Source organism: Triticum aestivum, chromosome 2B, assembly GCF_018294505.1.
Source record: "Triticum aestivum cultivar Chinese Spring chromosome 2B, IWGSC CS RefSeq v2.1, whole genome shotgun sequence".
In the NCBI taxonomy this organism is placed as follows: domain Eukaryota; kingdom Viridiplantae; phylum Streptophyta; class Magnoliopsida; order Poales; family Poaceae; genus Triticum; species Triticum aestivum.
The window spans coordinates 392,668,607-392,679,092 of NC_057798.1; the positions used below are offsets into that span (position 1 = coordinate 392,668,607).

Below are 10,486 nucleotides of genomic sequence, written 5' to 3' on the forward strand. Positions count from 1 at the left end.
CCATCTTGCCAGGCGATATTTTGTCTTAACATCATCTGACTGCCAAAAAAATCGAGATCAAAGGTACTTCAAAGAAAGGTATCAAGAACATGGGCATACTAGTTAGTACTGAATTAATGAACACCAACCGACCTCCATAAGATATTAGCTTGCTCTTTCAACAGCTTAGTTTTTTTTTCAAATCGATTTTCGCTACATTTCCACTCTTTATTAGTAAGTTTACGATGATGAATCGGGATGCCCAAATAACTGAAAGGCAGAGATCCCAATTCACATCCGAACAATTGTCTATATGTGTCTTGTTCCTCTTTGGCCCTCCCAAAGTAGAACAATTCGCTCTTGTGAAAATTTATTTTTAGTCCCGACAATTGTTCAAAAAGACACAAGACCAATTTCATGTTCCAAGCCTTTGCAAGATCATGCTCCATGAAAAGAATAGTGTCGTCGGCGTATTGTAAGATGGATATTCCCCCCCATCGACTAGATGGGGAGCGAGTCCACGCCATTCTCCTTGGCTCGGCCTATATGAACGGTCAGCATATCAACCACTATATTGAATAAGAGAGGAGACATCGAATCATCTTGTCTCAAACCCTTATGAGTCTGAAAATAGTGACAGGTATCATCGTTAACCTTTACTCCGACACTACCTTTTTGGACTAGAGAATCCACCTGATTCCTCCATGTCTCATTAAACCATTCATGCGCATGATGTCACCTTACTTTAGACCTGGCCATCCTCCGGGCCGGGCCGGGCTTCGGGCCGGGCCTGACCAAGCCCGAGGTAGAAAACTCAGGCCCGAGCCCGGCCCGGCCCGGCCGTCGGGCCTAGTTTTCAGGCCCGAGCCCGGCCCATCACAGCAAAAAACACGTCGGGCCTCGGGCCTCGGGCCGGGCCTCTTCAGTAAATGGCATAAACAGCGGGCCCAGGCCCGGCCCGACCTAGTCTTCGGGCTCAAAACCTAGGCCCAGGCCCGGCCCGGGAGCAGCGTCGGGCCAGGCTGTCCGGGCCGGGCGGCCCATGGCCAGGACTACCTTACTTTATCATATGCCTTTTTAAAATTTACTTTGAAGATAACCCCATCTAGTTTCTTCGAATAAATTTTCTCATTAGAACCATTCATGCGCATGAAAATGCCACCTTACTTTACCATATGCCTTTTTAAAATTCACTTTGAAGATGACCCCATCTAGTTTCTTCGAATAAATTTTATGGAGAGTTTCATGTAAGAAAACAACCCCTTCTAGAATATGTCGCCCCGACATGAAAGCCGCCTGGCTCGGTTGCACCATCGAATGGGCGACCCATGTCAGTCTATTAGTACCCACTTTCATGAATAATATTTTGAAACTCACATTTAAAAGGCTTTGAGCGGGAGCGCAGCTCTTTCATCTAAAGGAGCTTGCATATTTTCATACTTTCGGAATTATTATCCTGATGCATAGGTGAATTCATTTTTCTCCTTTGCAAGCCACCTTTGCAAGCCACAAATGAAGATATCCTGATGCATAGGTGATTTCATTTTTCTCCTTTGCAAGCCACAAATGAAGATACTCCCTCCATCGAATGGGCGACCCATGTCAGTCTATCAGTACCCACTTTCATGAATAATATTTTGAAACTCACATTTAAAAGGCTTTGAGCGGGAGCGCAGCTCTTTCATCTAAAGGAGCTTACATATTTTCATACTTTCGTAATTATTATCCTGATGCATAGGTGAATTCATTTTTCTCCTTTGCAAGTCACAAATGAAGATATCCTGATGCATAGGTGATTTCATTTTTCTCCTTTGCAAGCCACAAATGAAGATACTCCCTCCGTTCCTAAATACAAGTATTTCTAGAGATTGCAATAAAAGACTACATAGAGAGCAAAATGAGTGAATCTACACTCTAAAGTATGTCTTTATACATCTATATGTAGATTGTATTGAAATCTCTAAAAAGATTTATATTTAGAAATGGAGGGAGTAATATTTTTCATATACATATTTGCAGAATGTATGACTGGTTTTCTCAACACTTGTTATGAAGTTTGCAACGGCACATACGCATTATCAGATCAAGAATCCCAACTCTAAATTGCTTGAGACAAACCTACTTGAATTCAAATCTCAGAAGTTAAGCAGGCATGGACCTCTATTACACAAAATACAGAAATTTATTTAGCATCCATGGTTCAGACAAAGACTACTGAGACAACAAACACACACCATGTCAGCATGGTACATTTTGAGGCCTACGGCATTGACATAAATCCAACACAACTGAGACAACACAATCCCGCTTGATCCATGCATCCACTAAAATGCTCACACCAGAAACCAAATTCAGCAGAAATCTAGACGAAAACTGGAACACCTGTCAATTTACCAAATATGTTAGCAAGCCATTCCTAGCTAAAACTAAAATAGAGAGCAATATGGTCCACTGCAATCCATGTAAATATAGGAAGCAAATGATTGGTAAAGGTTAGTACTTACAGGAAAAGGGGGCACTCCCAATGAAAATTCGATGACCATGAAAAAGCGGCATGCAATTAGCAGGAGCAACAATCTATCTACACCACGTGAGAAATGTTAAATCGTCGTGCTCAGATTCATCAGACCAATTCGGACCTCTCAGCAATTAGCAGTGCCTCGAGTTCCTCTCTCCGCTTCTCCAGCTCCTGGAATACCAACAAAAATTAAGGAATGGTCAGCAGATGACATCATGGTAGCGACCAGAACTATTGTTGTAAACTGTAGCCTTGACGCATGTTAAGAAAAAACTTCCGCGGTTCACAAAGGCAGTGGATATAGCAGTGTGCAGTAGACAGTTGCTTGACTCAGACCAAAGGATTACAACAATGTGTATCCTCTTCTATAAATGGTTAATAATGATTCTCCTGTGAACAGATATTTTGTTTCAATCTCAAGGTATGACTCGGAAAACCTTCATACCAAACTTACCAATCATAGTGGAAGAATCGTATGAAATATGTATGCATTAAATGTACAGTAACCAATGATCAAAACAAGAGAGAAAAACTATCAGGCAGGAACCACGGAAAGAATAAATTCTCCAGGGTCAAATAAGAGAAACTACCAGTATACACTCTGTTAAGCTTCATGCACTAGCCAACGCAATCAAAAGTCCAAACTGATGGGAAGGGCTAAGCAACACCCCCTCTCACGTGTGATGGGGAAGTCAACATGTGCATAGACTCAAAGGTATAGCTCAAGAGGCCTAGACGTGGACAAAGGGGGGCAGCAGCAATTTTTTAGAAAATTGCAAAAGCCAGGACTTGAACTCAAGACATTAGGCTCCGACACCATGTAAAGCTTCATGCACTAGCCAACGCAACCAAAAGTCCGAACTGAAAGTAGCTAGGTAATCCACATATACACTTCAACACACTCAAGCTTAATTTAAATGCATTATTACTCCTAAGAAAAATAGGGGCTGAGTACTTGCCTGCAGATCTTTGGCTGCTTGCTCTCGTGATGTTGCTTTCTGCTGCCTAGAACGCTTTAGTACACCAAGACATAATACCCCCTACACATTCAAAGTTGTTAGTGCAAGTAAAAACATGGTGGTACAACATAAACGAACTCCAATACTGATCATTTGTTCCACTGCACATTGCAGGATAATGCTTTGCTATAATAGGAATGCCCGGTTGCCAATATCTGATACCAGTGCTTGTGAGAAGCTGAATTCAACTGGTCCATAATGCTATCTATATAGTCATTTAAATAGGCTCAGATAGTTGTCAGGCTAATTTTCTGGAACAGGAAATGATTCAAAAATTACATGGTCTCAATTTTGCTAACAAAATTAATATTTAGCTTTTTTGTTGACTTTTAACTTTTAGGATAGAAAGGCATCATAGTTTATAACAGAACACAGACTTAACACCCAAAGTTCTCTAGACTCACCGAGATTACATAGATTAGTCCACATGCAAGGAGCAGATAGCTGGCAATGTCCTGAAGCAAAATCAGATCGCTCCTTTCAACGTTTGGGTATGCCTTTGTCATGACAGCAACACTGCCAGGAACCAAAAGAAAAATGAATAACAATAGTAACAGACATGGTTACAATTTAAGACTGGCAAGACATAATCAATAGCACTTCCCATTCCTGTTTCCGTGATCATGACACTGCACATAGCGTCCCAGGAAACAAATGAAAATTAAAAAGGTTCAGGATCCCAGAATTTTTACAGTGGCTGGTGCATGCAATTGTGATAGTTCTTGGTGCATGTGCTGTAAATGCAAAGAGGTCAATATGGTGAAACCCCCCATGATGATGACTTGATAAGAGCTTTATTCTCAACTCATGCCTAAGTTCACAAGTTATATCATCCTAGTAATATTCAAGTATTCACTAAAGTGTGCACACTTAATACTGCTCTTGCATTTCTAGTCACCCTGGTTGAAACTATGTCGATGAATTGATAACATGAAACCTAAATAAATAAAGACACAAGAGATATTTCTAGCAGAACTAAGGTGGCCTCCTGTGCTCCATAAGCTACAAAGTATTCCTCTGCCATGATGTATGCTAACATACGCAATCTTGGGCTCATGCATGCAGGTGTCTCTGAGCATGTGAGGACCACAATCCACTGAAGAGGGGGGGGGGGGGGGGGTATGATTGCATGGGATAAGAAAATATCGATAAAATGAAGTTGTAATAGTACTAATACGAAATATGCATCTCATCAGCCAATTTGCTGATGAAGGTTAAGGTTGCTGAATACAAGAAAGGTTTGTGTTTGTCATGCTTTTCTATATGTCATAGCTATGCTTAAGGGTAGTGTTCGTGAAATTAGCAATTTATCGATCAAGTAACAGCCACTTTATGAAGCCACACCTCCCACAATTTTCAAGAACCATTCAGTTTGAAAATTATGAAGCCACACCTCTCGCAATTTTCTTTTGAGGTTATTCTGTCCATTACTTCCAAAAATGAAGGAACCAAACCAATCTACCAATTATATAGGTAAACTCTAGATGAGCATCGACAAGCATATGCATGAAACATTCTGAAAAATTGTAAAATATGCACCAATTCCAGTAAAAATAATAAGGGCAGCCCGGTGCATGTAGCTCCCGCTTGCACAGGGTCTGGGGAAGGTGCGGACCAAGAATTGAATTTTGTGAACATAATAGGAGTTGAGAAACACATAGTCATCCTGAATACTTACAATATCTGTAGCATCCCCCTTGCAGGCCAGTATTCCAATATCTATTCATGTCAAAGAGTAGAAAGTTTACAAAACTAGAAAGCCACTAAAATTCTAACTCCATTCATGGACAATAAGATTGCATGAAGCCCAATCTATAAGCTTAAATCTAAAGGGCAGCCGAAATAAGACTTGGTGTTCGCTGACAGGAGCAGTTAGGGAATCTCCAAAGTTCCGTCATCATCATTGGTGATAACGTGGAAGAAAAAAAGAAGGAAAGAGAGCAAGTTTGTATGTTCCTAAACCAACAAGCCAAGCACAATCTGCGAGGTGGGAAAGAGAGCAAGCCTGTATATTCTGTCTCCTCCTGGAGGCAACTTAAGATTACACTCAATTGGCGTAAGAGATGACCTTAAAAGGACAATCTGACAATTCACTATAATAATGACATGGCATCTACAAAAAGTTCTCCTAAACTAAAGAAACTAAATGGATTGCTACCTAAACCAATTAAAATTCCGACACCGATATAGCACATTCCACTATCAATGAATAGTAGCAAACAATTAATTGTGTGAAGCAAGCAACATAGGCACCATTTGGAGGCTGAAGCACAAAATAAATTACATGTAACCTACGCATTTTGTATCATCCACAAAACAGTTCAAATTGGACAAACCTCAACACCGCCAAAAGATGCATTTTTCTTTACAAATCGTAAAGATGCACATATTAAGGCAGGGGCGCCGGGCAACGAAGCGAACCTTGCAGAATTTGATGATGAATCCCCACTCAGTCTCGAGGACGGCCACGAATAGCGAGATCACCACCGCATAGCACCGGAATATGCCCCCGAATATCTGAAAGCCCGGCAGTAAGACACCGAATCAGCCCGTGACCGCGGCGCGTCGAGCAGGGTTGAAAGTGGAAGGGGGGACTCACGTAGCCACCGTTGCGGCGGAAGGACTGGACAGCGGAGAGGACGTTGACGGCGACGCAGAGCAAGGCGGTGGCGGCCGTGACGACGCTGAAGCAGCCGCACACGATGAGGAGCGGGTCGCCGCGGGCGCGCTGCCGCGGCACTCGCGGCATGTCCCCGCCGCTTCCGCTGCCGCTGCCACCAGCGGCCGGCGGTAACTCTGAGGGCCCCGGCGCGGAGGACGACGACGCCTCCCTGGCCATGGCGGACCAGCTAGGGTTAGGTATTTTTCCTTGCCCAGGGTTCGGCTTCGAGGCGTCGATGAGGTGGCGGGGGCGAGGGCGGAGTGAGTAAGGGCCAGTTCTTTTCCCCTCATAATTCTCCAGAATATGATTCTCGGATACTGCCCACAGAATCGTCTGCCCACAGAATTATCTGTCCAGTTCTTTTCTGTAATTCTAGCATGTGATTATTCTATGAGTTGTCCATTAAAATGTCTGTAACGCCCTTAGATTCAAGTGAGTGTTGAATTGGTAACACTTGGTTATTACTGATGGTTTCATGTGTAATGTGAACACAAAAACAAGATGCAAATCTCATAAACTATTAATTTGGAAATAACATATAGTAATATTACAATATAAAAGCGACTTGCAAATATCATAAAGTGCTTACCATTACAATTTAGAACCAGAGTTGAAAATATCATATATTGCATAATATTACAAGTTAAAAGGGAGTTGCAAACTACAAATAGATGGATGATCTCAAGGTACAAGGCTGACGGCAATAGCCTCACGTGTAGCGGCCATGGTACCATCATCGTCAGGTGGTAAAGCGTTGGCACCTGTAAAAGGCTGTGGAGGTTGCACGTATGCATCATTGTCAAACTTGTCAAAATGCTCATCACGTAACTTGCTATCACGAATGTAGTTGTGAAGACACATGCATGCAGTGATGATCATCTTTTGGGTCTCCGGTTTGTACCGTGGTATGCCTTGGAGAATACGCCATTTCATCTTGAGAACACCAAATGATCTTTCGATAAATTTGCGCAAAGAAGAATGTCGATGGTTGAATGTCTCATACCTCCCCATGGGAGGGTGTTGTTGGAAATCAGGTACATGATACCGTTGCCCTTTGTATGGTGCTAGATATCCAACTCTGTTGGGATATCCGGAGTCGACAAGGTAGTATTTATCTATAATAAGACATCTTGTACATAAGAATATGCATGCATACACTTTCATAATAATATGCATAGATACAAGAGATTACCTGTGGGTGGTTGTGGATAATGCTCATAGCGAACTATAGCATCGCTCCATACACGTGTGTCATGAACAGATCCGGGCCATCCAGGAACAACAAAAGTGAACCTCATATCAAAATCACACACTGCCATGACATTTTCGGTTGTGTACCCTTTCCTATTCCTATGTTGGGGCTCCAATTCCTTGGGCACAACCACTTTAATGTGTGTTCCATCTATGGCTCCAATAGCATTTTTGAAATGAGGCCAGAACCTTGTTTTTCTAAGTATTGGATGAGGTTCAGAGAAAGATGGATCCATTGGCCTAATGTAGTCACCGGCCATGCAGTCTACACACTCCAAAACCTCATGGAATTTTTTGTTGGTGACCGAACGACTATGTGCAAACCGATCCGCCACATTGTCAGTGGTCTGCGTTGTCCCCAAAGTCCATAGAAAAAGCGCCAACGCTTCTTTGGATGATATGTTGCAAGTTGACTGAAGGCCATAGTTCTCAACCAACAGATCATGCAATGGGTAAAACACTGACCTCCTCATTCTGAACATAGCGTAGAATGCTTTTGGATCCCGCTCCTTCTCTTCCACCCATTCGAGGCCAGTAACAAGGGGTAATCTTCTTGACGCATACGGCAACGATTTGCTTGACGACGCCATTTCCAAAGCAAATGCAATCAGTCCTGCCTCAAATTCCTCATCTTCTTGTTTTTTTATCCATCTGGCACAAGCACATACACACATAGGAGGTTAACAACAAGATACAGTAGCAGGTTTCAAGGATACAAGTTGAAAGCACATACTTTGGTTCAAACCATAACATAGTTGAATAGGATGCAAGTTCAAAGGAAATACATGGGTTCAAAGCGAATAATATAGGACAGTACGATACAAGTTGAAAGCAATCAGAACATAGTTCACTACGATACAAGTTGAAAGCATTCGAAACATAAAGGTTCTACTTATTGTTGAACTCCCATGCTTTGTTTATCCATATCAGCCTCGCACTAGGCTCGTGAGTCTTGAAGGCAGAGAAAACATCACGATTTGTCTGATCCTTGAATAGCTGTGAAGCATAGAAATGAACATCACTCCCAGGTGCACCACCATCTGCTTCTACCATGGCCATCATTTCATGAATCTCTTGTCTTGCTGAAACTTGAGTCTCATCTCTCTTGTTCCTTGAATCAAAGAGGTCCACCATACGAACAAATGCCTCATTCTTTGCATGCTCACTTGCCCACTTCCTCCTCCTCCACCATACGAACAAAATTGATTCGAGACGTAGAACCTTGATATGTGGGAATTGGCACTCTCGCATGCTCGTTTGTGACACAACAAGCATCAAACACCTCCTCCATTTTGTCCTCCTCCGCAAGTGGAGCATGCCGATACTTGGTAGCCTGCGGACGTGCCTGCAATGAAAAAGCATCTATCCATGTTAAATGAAATGAAATGACAGAAGCAACATAACTCGGTAAAATGACAAAACAAAAAGGCACCTTCAACTCCAATGCCCACCACTCATCCGTAGCAGCAATGGTCTTTGTATAAGGATCTCTTCCGATGCCCGAAGCTTTTTGAAGCAATGTCTTCCATATGGCATAATCACTTCTACATGCATCCCACCGGTTTCTTAATTGTTGGTGAGAATAGTTTCTCCCGGAGCGCTCATTAAACTTAGTAAGAAAATTAACTTGGCCTACATCAGACAAAGTGGTGTGTCCTGGAGCACGGTTATTGGCTCGCACCTCCTCTACGCACACATCCATATAAATGGAATGAGCCGCAGCATCCCAAATTGCTTTCGGACCCTTCACTTTTTCCATCTACAACATTCACATGTCAATGTTTTTACTAAGCAGACATCTATCCATACCAACACAGAATTAATAGTAAGCAATCAATCATATAGAAGTACATTCCTTACAGATTTTCATACAATGTTTTTTGCTAAATGTTGCATACAAAAAATTTCAGTACATGCCATCAATCACATGTTTGCATCATCCAAAGCAACATACAAATTAACTAACAAGAAACCATACAAGATTCCCCTGCTTTGCCTCCTGTAGCAGCAGCAATACAATGAGAAATCATGAGGAAGAAGAGAGGCAGTGGATGAGGCACTCACCAGCTATCCTGGCCGGGCGGAGGCCGGGCGCGTCCTGCTGCCGGGCGGGGGGAACGGAGGGCAGGCGGGCCGGCGGGCCTGCGGACGCCTCCTGCTGCAGGGCGAGGATGGACGTCGGGGCGGGCGGGGAGGAGTCGAGGAGGGGCGGCTGGTCCGGGAGGAGTGAAGGAGAAGGGGCGGCCGGCCTGGGGCGGCGTCGTAGGGGCCTCCCGCCGGCGGATCGGACGACGCCGGGGCCGGGAGCTGGCTGGCGGCGCGCCAAACCCTAGCTCGAGATAGCTGGAGACGATGGGTGTGCGGGGACGAGGAAGCGCTTCGTGAGAAATCCCCTGCTTTTTGCCTCGCTCAGTCGGCCCTCCCCGGTGGCATTCTGGCTGTAAATATAGTTGCCAATAGGGGTATTTGGTTCAAAGCGAACCGTTTTGTTTTGAGGGAATGGCCAGAATGACCAGAATTGCCAAGTTTCGGTGATTCTAGATTGCACTGTAATTCTGAGATGATTTTGGACCATTCTTGAGGCAAAGATAAGTTCTTTTGTAATTCTGATTCCTCAGGCAGTAATTCTTCACAATTGAGACAAAAGAACTGGCCCTATAAAGCGAACGAGGAAGAAGCGGGTGGTGGCGCCCATGGACCGGGTGCACGGGGTCGGAGGACGCACGCGTTGTGCTCTGCAGCCACGCGCGGAGGGGCGTCGACCTGTGAGTGGGGCCAAGGGCTGATGGCCACGCGGGCATGTGAGGTTGAAAGAGGAGCCAATGGGAGCCCAGCTCGTAGGTGTCTAGCTGGCATCAAGAGCATTCCATACTTTCTTTTTTGGCATCAAGAGCCTTCCATACGGCCATACTCCATACTGTTAGGCAAGGAAGAGAATATTTTAAAGAAAGAAAAATACTACTTTCCTGATGGAGGATTAGCTAGACGATTTCTAGTAGCTGCATGATTTGCATTTATCCTAAATTTATTTTAGATTTTCGGCGATTTGCGTTTAAT

At 43.7% G+C, this 10,486-nt stretch overlaps 2 protein-coding genes across 3 annotated transcripts; both read right to left on the reverse strand.

Moving 5' to 3' along the window:
- Positions 1 to 2,054: 2,054 nt before the first annotated feature.
- On the reverse strand, positions 2,055 to 6,525 carry LOC123045086 (uncharacterized). Its single transcript, XM_044468019.1, has 7 exons — positions 6,116 to 6,525; positions 5,938 to 6,033; positions 5,195 to 5,235; positions 3,921 to 4,032; positions 3,457 to 3,537; positions 2,484 to 2,668; positions 2,055 to 2,361 (listed from the first exon to the last, which is right to left on the reverse strand). Exons 1-6 carry the CDS (start codon positions 6,353 to 6,355, stop codon positions 2,603 to 2,605), a joined length of 636 nt encoding a protein of 211 aa, XP_044323954.1. The 5' UTR covers positions 6,356 to 6,525; the 3' UTR covers positions 2,055 to 2,361; positions 2,484 to 2,602.
- Positions 6,526 to 6,723: 198 nt separating this feature from the next.
- LOC123045085 (protein ALP1-like) lies at positions 6,724 to 9,834 on the reverse strand. Of its 2 annotated transcripts, XM_044468016.1 has the most exons (5): positions 9,494 to 9,834; positions 8,862 to 9,188; positions 8,163 to 8,774; positions 7,371 to 8,080; positions 6,724 to 7,293 (listed from the first exon to the last, which is right to left on the reverse strand). In XM_044468016.1, exons 3-5 carry the CDS (start codon positions 8,180 to 8,182, stop codon positions 6,860 to 6,862), a joined length of 1,164 nt encoding a protein of 387 aa, XP_044323951.1. In that variant the 5' UTR covers positions 8,183 to 8,774; positions 8,862 to 9,188; positions 9,494 to 9,834; the 3' UTR covers positions 6,724 to 6,859. The 2 variants fall into 2 exon arrangements, with proteins under 2 accessions (XP_044323951.1, XP_044323953.1); XM_044468018.1 differs by lacking the exons at positions 8,163 to 8,774; positions 8,862 to 9,188 and having other exon boundaries at positions 9,494 to 9,832.
- Positions 9,835 to 10,486: the final 652 nt, after the last annotated feature.